Here is a 16,941-nt window from a genome sequence, read left to right as displayed (position 1 = left end):
CTTTCAGGTCCTCTGTTTCCTTTTCCTTTGGTTTATAAGCTTTTCCATGAGGCTGTAAGCTTTAGGCGTTAGCCTTCTCCATTGTTTCCCTTCAGCCTTGAATTCCTTTATTTCAGCCTTCTCCTTTCTCTTTGTCTTGGCTATATGGAGTAAGTTCTCCCTGTATCACTCCTAGCTCATTCACTTATATAATTTTGTGTCTTAATACTAAAAGCCACTGAGTTGTATAACTTAAAAGGATGAATTTTATGTTATGTGAGTGACATCTCCATTAATAAAACATTTTTTTTTTTTGGTAAAAATTTTTTTTATTGTGTCTTAGCTTTCTGGAAGAAAACAGTTACACAGTGATATGTATATGTTACTGTCCCAAGGTTCCAAGCCCAGAAGATTTAAATAGATGTGTTTTACTTATTTTTCTTCTAAGAGCAGACCAGAGGAATGTCAGAGCAATGTTCTGCCATGTAAATTGTTGGGCTGTTCTTTGTGCATTTTCCTTTTGTAAACCTTAAGAGTCATTGGCAGCTGGGGAAAAGACTTGTTAATAGAGCAGCAGCTCTGAGCGAGATGTTATGGTTTCTATGCAGGCTTCATGGAGTGTAAAGAAGAGCCCTGTGATGCCTACGAGGTGGTGCAGACCCAGCAAGGTTTCCGGTGTACTGTGAAGGCCCCCAGCTTGCTCTACAAGTGAGTGAGGCCCCCGGCAGCTCCACCGGGAAACACTTCCAGGAAATTTAGCAGGAAGCTGACTCTTCTCTTTTCCACACTTAGTGTGTTTGATTACTAATAATAAAGTAGTTTAGCATTTTATGTCCTAGAATTTCAAAGGACAGATTACAAGAGTTGTGTCATCCACTGGTATAACCAAATCCTGTTGATTTGGTCTCTTGAATACCTTTTAAATCTACCGCTTATCTCTTTCTTTACTGCACCCCTGTTGCCTCTTTGTGGATTACTTCAAATAGCCTATTTACTGGTTTCTTGACATTGATTCTTGTTCTCCTCCCAATCAGTTCTTCACAGTGAGGATAGAATGATCTTTTTAAAGGGCAAATCTGATTATTTTACTACCTTTGCTTAAAGTCTCAGCATCCCTCCATTGAAGATGGAAGTCAGTTCTATTAGAGTAATGGCCAAATTCTTGAACTAAACTTAGACAGTCCTGTATTCTTCAGTCTCAACTCACACTACTTGTTCCCTGGCTTTATACTGAAGCCCAACTGGTCTTCTTTAGTTCCTCATATATGCTGTTCTCCTTCCTGACTTAGAATTTTGGCATATGCTACTCGCTTTGCCTTATGATCTCTCCTTTCCCTTACCTAGTTGTATTCTCCTTCCTTACAGAAGCTTGCTTTGACACCATCATCCCCACCAACCATATTGATTCCTCTTTTACATGCTTTTATAACAACCTCTACTTTTCCTTTGTAGCATTTCTCAGTCATGTGTTTATATTTATTTGCATGTTTGAAGTCTCTTCCACTAGGTGGGAAGCTTCTTGAAGGCAGAAATGTGTCTGTTCCATTAATCTCTAATGCTTTTCAAAGACTGGTATGCTTTCTCCAGGGTCATTTTTTTAAATGTATTTTTTATTTATTAAAGTATCATTGATATACAATCTTATAATGGTTTCAAATACATAACACAGTGGTTCAACTTTCACCCATATTATCAAGACCTCACCTCCTCCAGTGCAGTCACTGTCTATAATGTAGTAAGGTGTTATAGAGTTATTAATTGTATTCTACATGCTGTACTACCATCCCCATTACCTACCTATATTGTGATAGCAAACTGTAGTGCCCCTTAGTCCCCTTCTCCCACTTCACCTGTCCTCCCACTGTCTTCCCCAATCCATCCCCTTTGGTAACCACTAGTTCCTTTTCTTTTTTTATTATGGTGTCACTGATATGCAATCTTATTCTTAGATTTCACATGAGCAATATTGTGGTTACTACATCCCCCCTATTATCAAGTACCCAACATATATCCCATTACAGTCACTGTCCATTAGCATAGTAGGATGCTATAGAGTCACTACTTGTCTTCTCTGTGCTGTACTTCCTTCCCTGTGCACCCCCTCTATTATGTGTGCTAATCATAATGCCCCTTAATCCTCTTATCCCTCCCTTCCCACTCACCCTCCAATTATCCCTTTGATAATTGTTAGTTGATTCTTGAGTTCTGTGAGTCTGCTGCTGTTTTGTTCCTTCAGTTTTTGCTTTCTTCTTATACTCCACAGATGAGTGAAATGATTGGTACTTGTCTTTCTCTGCCTGGCTTAGTTCACTGAGCATAATACCCTCTAGCTCCATCCATGTTGTTGCAAATGGTAGGATTTGTTTCTTTCTTATGGATGAATAGTATTCCATTGTGTATATGTACCGCCTCTTCTTTATGCATTCATCTACTGATGGACACTTAGGTTGCTTCCATTTCTTGGCTATTGTAAATAGTGCTGCGATAAACATAGGGGTGCATATGTCTATCTGAATCTGAGTTGTTTTCTTTGGGTAAATTCCTAGGAGTGGAATTCCTGGGTCAAATGGTATTTCTATTTTTAGTTTTTTGCAGAATCTCCATATTGCTTTCCATAATGGTTGAACTAGTTTACATTCCCACCAGCAGTGTAGGAGGGTTCCCCTTTCTCCGCATCCTCACCAGCATTTGTTGTTCCTAGTCTTTTCTGTGTTGGCCATCCAAACTTGTGTGAGGTGATATCTCATTGTGGTTTTAATTTGCATTTCTCTGATAATTAGCGATGTGGAGCATCTTTTCATGTGCTTCTTGGCCATCTGAATTTCTTCCTTGGAGAATTGTCTGTTCATATTCCACCCATTTTTTAATCAGGTTGTTTGCTTTTTGGGTGTTGAGGCATGTGAGTTCTTCATATATCTTAGATGTTAACCCTTATCAGATAAGTCGTTTACAAATATATTCTCCCATACTGTAGGATCCTTTTTGTTCTGCTGATGGTGTCCTTTGCTGTACAGAAGCTTTTTAGCTTGATGTAGTCCCATTTATTCATTTTTGCTTTTGTTTCCCTTGCCTGAGGAGATGCATTCAAGAAAAAGTTGCTCATGTTTATATTCAAGAGATTTTTGCCTATGTTTTCTTCTAAGAGTTTTATGGCTTCATGACTTACATTCAGGTCTTTGATCCATTTTGAGTTTACTTTTGTGTATAATACAGTTTCATTTTCCTGCATGTACCTGTCCAGTTTTGCCAACACTAGTTGTTGAAGAGGCCATCATTTCCCCATTGTATATCCAAGGCTCCTTTATCGTATATGAATTGATCATGTATGCTTGGGTTTATATCTGGGCTGTCTATTATGTTCCATTAGTCTATGGGTCTGTTCTTGTGCCAGTACCAAATTGTCTTAATTACTTTAGTAGAGCTTGAAGTTGGGGAGTGTAATCCCTCCTGCTTTATTCTTCTTTCTCAGGATTGCTTTGGCTATTTGGGGTCTTTTGTGGTTCCATATGAATTTTAGAACTTTTGGCTGTAGTTGATTGAAGAATGCTATTGGTCTTTTGATAGGGATTGCATTGAATCTGTATATTGCTTTAGGCAGGATGGCCATTTTGACAACATTAATTCTTCCTATCCATGAACACGGGATGTATTTCCATTTTTTTATTATTATTATTATTTTTAATTTTGGTATCACTAATACACAGTTACATGAGCAACATTGTAGTTACTAGATTCCCCCAATTATCAAGTTCCCACCACATACCCCATTATAGTCACTGTCCATCAGTGTAGTAAGATGCTATAGAGTCACTACGTGTCTTCTCTGTGCTATACTGCCTTCCCCGTGCCCACCCCTACATTATGTGTGCTAATTGTAATGCCCCTTATTCCCCTTCCCTGCCTGCCCACCCACCCTCCCCAGTCTCTTTCCCTTTGGCAACTGTTAGTCCATTCTTGGAGTCTGTGAGTCTGCTGCTGTTTTGTTCTTTCAGTTTTTGCTTTGTTGTTATACCCCACAGATGAGTTAAATCATTTGGTACTTGTTTTTCTCCACCTGGCTTATTTCACTGAGCATAATACCCTCTAGCTCCATTCATGTTGTTGCAAATGGTAGGATTTGTTTTCTTCTTATGGCTGAATAATATTCCATTGTATATATGTACCACATCTTCTTTATCCATTCATCTACTGATGGACACTTAGGTTGCTACCGTATCTTGGTTATTGTAAATAGTGCTGCGATAAATATAGGGGTGCCTATGTCTTTTTTGAAATTGGGCTTATGCTTTCTTACGGTAAATTCCAAGGAGTGGAATTCCCGAGTCAAATGGCATTTCTATTTTTAATTTTTTGAGAAACCACCATACTTCTTTCCACAATGGTTGAACTAGTTTACATTCCCACCAACAGTGTAGGAGCATTTCCCCTTCTCCACATCCTCACCAGCATTTGTTGTTGTTTGTCTTTTGGATGTTGGCCATCCTAACTGGTGTGAGGTGCTATCTCATTGTGGTTTTAATTTGCATTTCTCTGATAATTAGCGATGTGGAGCATCTTTTCATGTGCTGTTGGCCATCTGAATTTCTCCTTTGGAGAACTGTCTGTTCAGATCTTCCGCCTATTTTCTAATTGGATTATTTACTTTTTGTTTGGTAAGACATGTGAGCTCTTTATATATTTTGGATGTCAACCCCTTATTGGATATGTGATTTATGAATATATTCTCCCATACTGTAGGATGCCTTTTTGTTCTGCTGATGTTGTTCTTTGCTGTACAGAAGCTTTTCAGCTTGATATAGTCCCACTTGTTCATTTTTGCTTTTTTTTCCCTTGCCCAGTGAGATATGTTCCTGAAGAAGTTGCTCATGTTTATGTTCGAGAGTTTTGCCTGTGTTTTCTTCTAAGAGTTTTATGGCTTCATGACTTACATTCGGGTCTTTGATCCATTTTGAGTTTACTTTTGTGTATGGAGTTAGGCAGTAATCCAGTTTCATTTTCTTGCATGTAGCTGTCCAGTTTTGCCAACACGAGCTGTTGAAGAGGCTGTCATTTCCCCATTGTATATTGATGGCTCCTTTATTGTATATTAATTGACCATATATGCTTGGGTTAATATCTGGACTCTCTATTCTGTTCCACAAGTCTATGGGTCTGTTCTTGTGCCAGTATCAAATTGTCTTGATTACTGTGGCTTTGTAGTAGAGCTTGAAGTTGGGAAGCAAGATTCCCCCTACTTTATTCTTCCTTCTCAGGATTGCTTTAGCTATTCGAGGCCTTTTGTGGTTCCATATGAATTTTGGAACTATTGGCTTGAGTTTGTTGAAGAATGCTGTTGGTATTTTGATAGGGATTGCATTGAATCTGTAGATTGCTTTAGGCAGGATGACCATTTTGATAATATTAATTCTTCCTATCCATGAGCACTGGATGTATTTCCCTTTATTGGTCTTCTTTAATTTCTCTTATGAGTGTCTTGTAGTTTTCACAGTATCGGTCTTTCACTTCCTTCATTAGGTTAATTCCTAGGTATTTTATTCTTTTTGATGCAACTGTGAATGGAATTGTTTTCCTGAGTTCTCTTTCTGCTAGTTCATCATTAGTGTATAGGAATGCAACAGATTACTGTATATTAATTTGTACTCTGCAACTTTGCTGAATTCAGATATTAGATCTAGTAGTTTGGTAGTGGATTCTTTAGGGGTTTTTATGTACAGTATCATGTCATCTGCAAACAGTGACAGGTTAACTTCTTCCGTACCAATCTGGATGCCTTTTATTTCTTTGTGTTGTCTGATTGCTGCGGCTAGGATCTCCAGTACTGTGTTGAATAAAAATGGGGAGAGTGGACATACTTGTCTTTTTCCTGATCTTTTTTTTGTATCATTAATCTACAATTACAGAAAGAACATTATGTTCACTAGGTTCCCCCCTTCACCAAGTCCCCCTCACATACCCCTTCACAGTCACTGTCCATCTGCGTAGTAAGATGCTGTAAAATCACTACTTGTCTTCTTCTTTTTCCTGATCTTAAAGGAAAGGCTTTCAGCTTTTCACTCTTAAGTATGATGTTGGCTGTGGGCTTGTCATATATGGCCTTTATTATGTTGAGGTACTTGCCCTCTATACACATTTTGTTGAGAGTTTGTATCATGAATGGGTGTTGAATTTTGTCAAATGCTTTTTCAGCATCTATGGAGATAGATGATGATGTGGTTTTTGTCCTTCTTTTTATTGATAGAGTGGATGATGTTGATGGATTTTCGAATGTTGTACCATCCTTTCATCCCTGTGATGAATCCCACTTGATCATTATGTATGATCCTCTTGGTGTAATTTTCAATTCGGTTTGCTAATATTTAACTGAGTATTTTTGCATCTATGTTCGTCAGGGATATTGGTCTGTAGTTTTCTTTTTTTGTGGTGTCTTTGCCTGGTTTTGGTATTAGAGTGATGCTGGCTTCATAGTATGAGTTTGGAAGTATTCCCTCCTCTTCTACTTTTTGGAAAACTTTAAGGAGAATGGGTATTAGGTCTTCACTGAATGTTTGATAAAATTCAGCGGTGAAGCCATCTGGTGCAGGAGTTTTGTTTTTGGGTAGTTTTTTGATTACCAATTCAATTTCATTGCTGGTATTCGGTCTGTTCAGATTTTCACTTTCTTCCTTGGTCAGCCTTGGAAGATTGTATTTTTCTAGAAAGTTGTCCATATCCTCTAGGTTATCTAGTTTGTTAGCATATAATTTTTCATAGTATTCTGTAATAATTCTTTGTATTTCTCTGGTGTCTGTAGTGATTTTTCCTCTCTCATTTCTGATTCCATTTATGTGTGTGGAGTCTTTTTATCTTGATAAGTCTGGCTAGGGGTTTATCTGTTTTGTTTATTTTCTCAAAGAACCAGCTCCTGCTTTCACTGATTCTTTCTGTTGTTTTATTCTTCTCGATTTTATTTATTTCTGCTCTTATCTTTATTATGTCCCTCCTTCTACTGACTTTGGGCCTCCTTTTTAGTTCTTTTTCTAGTTTCATTAATTGTGACTTTAGACTGTTCATATGGGATTGTTCTTCTTTCCTAAGGTAGGCCTGTAGTGGGATATACTTCTCTCTTAGCACGGCCTTGGCATCATTAGTTTTTGAAGCTCCCCCAGACTGATTCCAACATGTAGCCAAGATTGAAAACCACTCACTCTGGTAGGAATACCTACTTAAATAGTCAAAAAAGGACTTACTCTTTTACCGCATATTTGTATTATTGCAGTGAATGTTTTAGATTTCCCTTGTAAACCTCTTTTGAATCTGGCTGTTCTCTTAACTGAAAGGATGCCATTATGGGCTTAATGAGGATAGCATTATGTACCGAGCTATGTACCAGTCACTGGGAAGCCATTTTATATATGATCACATTTAATTCTCACAGCAATCTTATGATACTTAGATATTATTTACTCCATTTTTGTAATTTAGGAAATAGACTTAGAGTCGTTAAATGACTTTCTCCCAAGGTTTGTTTGATTCTAAAGCCTCTTTAATTTCAACCCTTTTCCCTTCCTAAGGTTCCTAGTCTATTAATACCACTTTGAGCCAACTACCTTTTTTGATAGACTTGTTTACTAGCCACACACCAACAAACAGGAGCTTAACTGAAAGCACCCTTTATTGATAAAGCCTAGAATGACAAAGGCCTGACAGAGTTGGTGTGACAGAATCTCTGGCCCAACACAGAGAAAAACAACATGGCAGTTGTGGAGTTCTGATCCTCTTCTAAACATCTTGTTTTTAAAAAACTGGCTTACTACAGTAGATCTCAGTGGAAATAATTGGGCCTTGTTATTCCATGTGAAAACAAACGCACAGTTTTAGACAGTCACTCATGCTTTTGGTAAACTGTAATTGAAATCATAAAAGCTGAAATACTGTTGATGATGGCGAAGTTTTTTCTCTTAACTTTATAGTCCTGTGATGGCCTTTGGTGCTTTATAGACTCTGATATGTCTCTCCTGGAATCCAGTTGTCTCATCTACTTGAACACATCTAATTACTCTGGATCCCAGAAGATAACCTTGGATTGTCCGAATCACTTATACTAGCAGGCCTAGGCAAAGGATGTAAATAAAATAAGTCAACAGATGAGCTCATCTTCCATGATGAAAGTCGGCTCCAGCCTGTTGGTAGCGTGGTTTGTTAAATCAAATTTTCTTAAAAGAACCCTGAAATCTATGTTTTTAGATGGAATCTCCCAAGAAAAACACATCTATGTGCTGAATTCAGCCTGACAGTCACCTATTTACTCTGTGTTTTTGAATCTGTCCTGATTTGTGAACCCTGTTCTTTGCTAAGCTCTTTACATTTATTTAATTAACCAAGGATAATTCCTTAGGATGAACTCAAAGAGTTAATTTGCTCTCCAAAAGAACAAGGTTTTTCTCCTCTAACTGTAGACTCAGTTATTGCTGAAAGTGCCCTTTGAGACTATGCCAGCTTTCTTCACATTGAACTGCAGACCTAGATTTTGAATCTAATTTTGAGAAGCAAGCAAGTGTTGGGCATAGTGATTCTGCCTATGCATTGAATTGGCCGTTGGCAGTGTTTTGCCAGTGTGTGTAATGCAGCATGTTGTATAAAGCTATATGACTTGCAATTTCCTCTACAGATATTGAACTTTTATTGAAACACTTTTCTATAAGTGAGTATCTCTGGCCACATATGATTCAAATATGATGGAATTTTTTATTCTGGTACATTTTGATTTAATATCTTTCCAATAACTATTTTTAATGTATATTATAGGCACATAGTTGGGAAGAGAGGGGATACTAGGAAGAAACTAGAAGTGGAGACCAAAACTTCTATTAGCATTCCTAAGCCTGGACAAGAAGGAGAAATTGGTGAGACTCTGTAATACATTCTTTTTGCAATCACTTTTATTTGTATGGAATTGGTATGGAATAATGTGACCCAGCTGAGGTGTTTAGGGACTATATTCTTTATCTGATGCTGTAGCTATTTGGCTTTTTTATCCTATAAAAAAGTGTCAATCTCCCAAATGAGGAAAAATGTAGCTACACAACCTTATCTTGATTGAGTACATGGACCTTCATTTTATACTTTACCTTGCACTGATGGAGTAAAGTTTCTAGATTTGGGTGTATTAGGAGATTTCTTTCATGCTGTAGCAGCTTGAAACAGAATTTGTGAATTGTTTCAAGTTGGAATTAGAGAAAACCATTGAGATCAGCGAATCTGTGATATAGTTCAGTCCTTTCCATAAGTGTTCTCTTGTGTTTACCTTGTTTTGTAGACTGGGAAGGAAATGATAAGTAATGATTAAAATACCAACCTGATTCCAGTAACTGCTCAGGTGAAGAAGAATAGTTTAGTCATAAAATTCAAATCAGAAACTGTCTGTACCAAGCAATGGTGCAAACTGTGGGTGCAGACTTGTGTTGTAAAATGGCTTTGAGTGAGGGGTGGTGTCAGGACAGAATATTTAAAAACTCATTCTAAAATGATAGGACTTTTTCAAAGTTAAATAAATGCAGAAGATTCCAACAATCCATTTTTCATAAAGACCCACAGATTATATTAAGTTTTAGGAGAAAAAATTACAAGTGCTCTTCTCATTTGTGCTATGTAATTGTAATCACTGTGACAGATAAGTCACACTTGACTTTAGAGCAGTGCTGTCCAGAAGAACTTTCTGTGATGAGGGGTAATGTTCTGTATCTGCATTGTCCAGTACAGGAGCCACTAGGCACATGTGGCTATGAATACTTGAAATGTGGCTAAGATGACTGAGGAACTGAATTTTTAATTCTGTTTAATTCTAATTAATTTAAGTTTTAATATAACTAGCTGCATGTGGGCTCCTGTATTAGACAGAAAAGTGCTAGAATTTCCTCAGCCCCTAGGTAACTTCAGCGAACCATATCATGAGAACTTTAATGATATTTTTGAAAGACTTTCATTAAAGTAAATATTCAGCTTATTAGAATTACAGATATAAAAACTTGAGTCTTAGGTTTTAAAGTTCATATTACCAATATAGAAGTAATTTTATAATTTCATTAAAGTTTATTTCTTTAGTTTTTCTGATTATAAAATTAATATATGATTTAAAAAGATGAAAGTTGCAGAAATTATAGTATAAAAGGAAGTCTCTTGTAATATTAACCTCAGAGATAATGCTATTAACAACTGAATATGTTCCCCGTTTTTTCTACCTATAAAATAAATTATAATAATTATTATAGCAGCAAAAATTATAACATGGTATAAATGTGGGGGCTTTAGCCATTTTAAGGTACTGGAGTCATTCCAAAACTTATCCAGCAAAGGGCAGGTAGGTTGTAAAGATTCTATTTTGACTTAGCACAGATATTTCAGTATGAAAAATGAGTGTGTCTAATTGTTTTAAGTAAAAATTTAGTGGGACTAATCTAATAGAAAAACAAGAGGATAAACTTGTTGGTCTTGTAGGGAAGTAAAGTATATATAGAAAAATCAAATTTATTGGTTAGAGTAAATCGAATTATGATGTGAAATCAAGACTGCAGTTTACACTGATGTGGTAAATCCTGCCATTTATCCACTTCTTTTGCCTCTCCTAAATTAGACCAGAGAAGGGAATAATCTAGTATGTTTTAATTTGTCCTCTAGACAAGGGTCTGATTTAGTCTGTTTTGAAATCTCAGGTAATGGAATGTCAGAAGATGCTTTTAAAATGATACTGTCATTGTAGTTAAAGAATTGGTTTTTTAAAGTTTAACATTAGTCAATACCTTTAATTCTTTTCTTCCCATTTATTCCTCATTAGACTTATGCCACATAAATTCTAGTCTTCTCAGATACTTGTAGAATATTTCTAACCTTGTCATATTTACTCTTTAGTCATTGATCAACTTTGAATCTTTCCTGGAAATCATTGTGTCTGAACACCTTGTAAATATCCTTTTCAACGTGTTATGTTAGAAAAATGAAAACATTGTATTAGTTTTATTCTCTACCAAACCACCTTCTTAATGGAAAAGAACAGATTTAGCATTTTGTACCAAATTTTTATAGAAATAAAACATAAGCATGAGTTTTAAGCCTCCCTTCCCCCCATCCCTTTTCTTTTTAGTTTCTCATTAAAACTTTTTGGTCTCTGGCAGAGATAATCATAATTTCTACCTTTCTTTAATTTTGTCCCAATTTATCTTTGGACCCTCCTTTATCAGTATTCTCTAGCAAATATTTGCGTGCCTGCTGTGGGCACTTCCCTTCACCAAGCATTTGGATCTTTTAGGCTCTCAAAAGTATTCTGTCTGATAATATGAAAATGTCATTCGAAAACACTATATATCTACTTACATTTTTAAAGTTATTACTTATGTCAATTTTTTACTTAGGCAAACAGTTCTTAGGCTTACTGTCAACCCATTCATTCATAATTTACTTTTCCTAGAAATTTCTACCTTTTCTCTCTACAATAAAATGGGTATGATACTTTAATTCTTTTTAAGAAATAGAAAGGTTGTTCTTACAGAAAATTTCAAGTACTTTCATGGAAAGTTTTAGGACAAATAGATGGAATTATTTATTTAGTTTCTGCAGTTGCTTGGAAGAAACAAGCGCTGTGGTCTTTAAAGTACGTAACATGTATTACTATTACAGTTAATACCTCAATATTTTATATTCAGAAATTGCCCTTTCATTTTTTTATTAAGGTATTATTGATACACACTCTTATGAAGGTTTCACATGAAAAAAACAATGTGGTTACTATATTCACCCGTATTATCATGTCCCCCCATACCCCATTGTAGTTACTGCCCATCAGTGTAGTAAGATGCCACAGAGTCACTATTTGCCTTCTCTGTGCTACACTGTCTTCCCCATGATCCCCCCCACACCATGTATGCCAATCATAATACCCCTCAATCCCCTTCTCCCTCTCTCCCCACGTGTCCTCCCTCACCTCTCCCCTTTGGTAACTGCTGGTCCCTTCTTGGAGTCTCTGAGACTGTTGCTGTTCGGTTCCTTCAGTTTTGCTTTGTTGTTATGCCCTTCCATTTTTAATAAGTAGTCTGTTGAAATGCCAGTTTTGTTCATTGTTTTTATCTTCTGTACCTTTCCTTAGTTTCTGTTTGAACCAAGCCTTGCCAGTTCTGGAACTTAGAGGTTTAAACTCTGCTTAAATAGAGATTGTGTAATCCCTAAGTGGTTTTGTTTCTTTGTGAATGGTGGCCCTTGCTTTGTGTTGTCCCCACCCCCTGCCCCTAGCCACACACTTTCATTTATGTATACATACAGACATAGCCCAGATCAAAGGCCAGATTACACCAAAACATGGAAATTTGATAATCCATGTATACAATGTAGATGAGAATAAACATTGTGCTTTAATTTTCTACTTACATAAATACAGGAGAGGATTGTGTCTGTTGTAGTAGACTCTCCTTCCTCTTTCACTATAGTGAATCAGTAATAATTTTTGCCACAGTATTTTTTTAATTGAAGTAAAATTCACATGACAGAAAATTCCCTTTTTTCTCTTAATTTTTTATTGTCATTTGAATTTCTTTGCTCTTCTTTAAAAAAATTACAAAATATACACAACATAAATTTTACCATTTTGACCATTTTAAAGTGTTGAATTTAGTGGCATTTAGTACATTTATGATGTTGTACAACCATCACTTATCTAGATCCAGAAGACTTTTATCACCCCAATAGGAAACCCCATACCCAGTATGCAGTCACTCCCCATTCCTCCCTCCCCCCAGTCCTTGGCTTCCACTAGTCTGTTTTCTATCTCTCTGAATTTGCCTGTTCTGGACATTTCCAATAAATGGAAACATATGGTGTGTGGTCTTTTGTGTCTGTTGTCTTTCATCTAGCATAATGTTTTTAAGATTCAGCTGTATTTTTGCATGTATCAGTACTTCGTTCCTTTTATTGGCTGAGTAATATTTCATTGTATGGAGATAACCACATTTTGTTCAACCATTTATCAGTTGATGGACATTTGTGTTGTTTCCATCTTTTGGTATTATGAATAGACCTGCTGTGAACATTTGTGTCCAAGTTTTTCTTGAATATCTACTTCTTTTGGGTGTTTATCTAGGTGTGGAATTGCTGGTCACATGGTGGTTCTCTTCTTAACTTGTTATGGGCCAGCCAAACTTTTCTGTAGCTGCTGCACCATTTTACATTCCCATTGGAGGGTTTGCTTTGAGCTTCTAATTCACTTTTCTACTTCATCAGCTGGTCTTAAAATATTCTGATTTTTTAAACCTTATTTTGCTGAGATTGAATACATTAGTTAACTTTCTTATACTTGGCACTGTCCCCTGTTCAGAATTATGTACACCTTCAGGACTGTTTAGCTCTCCAGAGATGACAGTATCAAGAAGGCACTTTTCTTACAAGCATTTATGGTCCATGAGCATGTTAACCCACACTTTTTTTGCTTGCAGTAATCACTGGCCAGCATCGAAGTGGTGTAATTTCGGCCCGAACTAGGATTGATGTTCTTCTGCTCACTTTTAGAAGAAAGCAGCCCTTTACTCACTTCCTTGCCTTTTTCCTCAATGAAGCTGAGGTTCAAGAGCGATTCCTGAAGTTCCAGGAGGAAGTACTGGAGAAGTGCTCCATGGTAAGCAGCAAACAAAACAAAACAAAAAGTTAAAAATGAAGAATATAAAAATGGTTCATAACCCAAACAGTAGAAAGATATAAATCTATTTTCCCTCAAAAGAGGTAACCATTTCTGATGATTTCTTTTAATTCTGAACTGGAAAAAAAAGTATAGACATATCAGCACTTAAATATCTATATATTACTGAAATATTCTTTAAAAATTTCAGGACACAAAAAGATCATTCCAGTATACACACCATTCTGCATCTTGTGGGTGACAGTGTTAACAAGATGGCATTATCTGCAGATCTTACACCTCTGGGAAGTTATGGCTTATTTGGGATTAGTAACAAATTTGAATATAGATTTGTCATTCTTATGTAACAGTGAAATGCTTATGACCAGGATAATAGCAGATAATCTAGATTAGAAAACAAGTTTTAAAACTCCTTTTGGGTATTATTTTAGGTGATTTAAGTAAACATTTACTGATTAAAAAGATGATAAGCATATGTTTATTATAGAAAATATGCAAAACACAGAGAAGATTCATAAAAAGTCACCCATAAACTTACCACTGAGAGAGCATACTGTGACATATTTGTCTATGTGTATACATACATACATTTAAAAAATAAAATTTGGCTTGTATATGGTTTTATATCTTATTTCTTTGAAATTTAGCATTATACTATGATTACTGTTTTACCATTGAACAAAAATCTAAATCTTTTACCTTTGCTTTGGAGACCAGGAAGAAAATTATAGCAGGATGACTAAAATAAGCTAATCTGAGTTCAGTAACTATTCAGATGACTTGATTTTTAATGGTGGCTTACTGTTCTATCATCTAGATGTATAATTATTTAATCTTTATTGTTTCTGCTTTTTTGTTATAAATAATGATGCTATTGCATGCATTTTTGTGCACTAGTTTAATTAGCTTCTTAGTAAATTACTGAAAGTGGGAAGAGTATGTGCCTGTTTGAGGTTCTGATATATATATCCAGTTACCTTCAGGAAATGTTATATACCAAATAATAGTTTTCTTTAGGTTTCTTTTCCCACCCTGACCAATACTGGTGTTATCATATCATTACTTTGGGTTTTTTTTTTCTGTAACACAATTAATGAACAATACTATTTCATTGCTTTACTGTTCATTTATTTGATTATTGGTGAGATAAGACTTTTTTGTATGTTTAACTCTTGTTTTTTCATGGCTTGACCCATTTTCCTATGAGAGTGTTCATCTTTTAATTGGAAGAGCTTCATATATATTAAGAAGATCAGTATTACTTCATATTTACATTTAACTTATTAGTTTATCTAGAATATGTTTTGATGTATAGTAAGAGGTAAAGTATAACTTTTTAAACCCCTATTTACTTAACCAGTTATCCCCAGAAGAATTATAATTTTTTATTTACCTTAAAAATTATATAGTAGAATGGACTTTTTTGGGTGTGTATTTCTATGAATTTTAACACATGTGTAGATTTGTGTAATCGTCTACCATAGTCAAGGAACAGCTCTCCCAGCCATCCCTTTGGTTAACCTCTTCCCTACCCCAAATCCTGACAATCACTGATCTCCTCTTGGTCACTATAATTTTGTCCTTCTGAGAATATCATATAGATGGAATCATACAGTATGTCATCTTTTAATGCTGGTTTCTTTGACTCAGCATAATGCCTTGAAATTCATCCAACTTGTGTGTATCAGTAGTTTGTTCCTTTTTATTGCTGAACTGTATTCTGCTGTGCGGATGTACCACAGTTTATCCATCTACCTGATGGAGGATATTTGGGTTGTTTCTAATTTTTGGCAATTTTAATAGAACCGCTGTAAACATTTGGATACAAGCTTTATGTGAACATGGTTTAAATACCCAGGAGTGGGTTGTTAAGATATACAGATACATAGAACCTTTTTTGTTACTGATTTCTAATTTAATTCTCGTGGTCAGATAAAATACTCTGCATGACTCCAGTTCTTTTAAATGTATTAATACTGGTTTTCTGTTCCAGAATATAGTCTATTTTGGTAAATGTTCTGTGTACATTTGAAAAAGATGTACAATTGACCCTTGAACAATGTAGGGGATAGGGCACCAAACCCCTGTGCAGTTGAATATCCTCATATAACTTTTGAATCCCCAAAACCTCAACTATTAATAGCCTACTGTTGACTGGAAACCTTACTGATAACATAAACAGTCAACTAACATACTTTTTATGTTACATATATTGTATATACTCTATTCTTACAATAAGGCAGGTTAGAGAAAAGTGTTTTCAAATGTCACAAATCTTCAAAATTTTTGCCAGTGTGTTTATTGAAAAAAATCCATGTATAAGGGACCCATGCAGTTCAAACCTGTGTTGTTCAAAGGTACTGTATATTTTAATGTTTTGAGGTTGACTGTTCTATAAATATTATGTATGTCATCTGGTTGTCAGTGATGTTTTATGTCTTCTGTATCCATTACTAATTTTGTATATACTTGTTTTGTTAATTACTGAGAACTGTTGAAATCTCCAACTGTAATTGTGGATTCATGTATTTCTCCTTTCAGTTCTGTCAGTTTTTTTCATAATTGTCTTATAATTACAAAATGTCCATTTCTATCCCTGACTGTACTCCTTGTTCTGAGATCTACTTTTTCTGACGTTAACATAGCCATTTCAGCTTTCTTTTGATTAGTATTTATACTGAATATCTATTTCTATCCTTTTACCTTTAGCATATTTATATATTTATATTCAAAATAGGTTTCTTAAAGATAACACATAATTGGATATTGTTTTTTTTTAATCCAGTCTGACATCTCTGTCTTTTAACTGGAGTGATTAGACCTATTTGCTCTTAATGTAGTTATAGGTATGTGTGGGTTTAAATCTACTATTTTTTGATTTTTTGGGTCTCTTCTTTGATCCTTTTTTCCTATCAATTTTCAGATAGACAGTTTAAAAAAATTTCATTTTTGTCAACACTACTAATTTGTTAGCTATACCTATTTATTTTTTTTAAGTAAATGCTCTAAGATTTACAATGTATGTCTTTAATTCATCACTTTCAAATAATATTACACCACTTTATGTAAAATGTAAGAACTTTACAATACAATATATCTATCTCTTCCCTCCTGTCCTTTGTCTAATTGACATTAATTTTGCTTCTGTACGTAAACACCTTCCTATAAGATTTCTTATTGTTAAAGTCTGCTGGAAACACTTTCTCTCTGATTTTATTTGTCTGAAAAAAATCTTTAATTTATCCTCTTTTATGGAAGATAATTTATGCTGGTTATATGATTCTAAGTTGATAGTTTTTTTCTTTCAA

At 35.3% G+C, this 16,941-nt stretch overlaps 1 protein-coding gene across 7 annotated transcripts in view; it reads left to right on the top strand.

Annotated features, from left to right (window-relative positions):
• The window catches only part of ASCC1 (activating signal cointegrator 1 complex subunit 1), a 155,919-nt gene that overhangs the window by 35,003 nt on the left and 103,975 nt on the right, over positions 1-16,941 (top strand). For all 7 annotated transcript variants that reach the window (XM_057505961.1, XM_057505959.1, XM_057505957.1 and 4 more), the window contains exons 3-5: positions 588-687; positions 8,764-8,861; positions 13,434-13,612. In XM_057505961.1, the coding sequence (XP_057361944.1) occupies positions 588-687; positions 8,764-8,861; positions 13,434-13,612 (377 nt within the window). The remainder of the gene's footprint in view (positions 1-587; positions 688-8,763; positions 8,862-13,433; positions 13,613-16,941) is intronic.

The sequence above is a fragment of the Manis pentadactyla genome, chromosome 8, assembly GCF_030020395.1.
Source record: "Manis pentadactyla isolate mManPen7 chromosome 8, mManPen7.hap1, whole genome shotgun sequence".
Classification (NCBI taxonomy): domain Eukaryota; kingdom Metazoa; phylum Chordata; class Mammalia; order Pholidota; family Manidae; genus Manis; species Manis pentadactyla.
The sequence above is the reverse complement of the archived record's forward strand: the minus strand, read 5'-3'. Positions and strand labels throughout refer to the sequence as shown.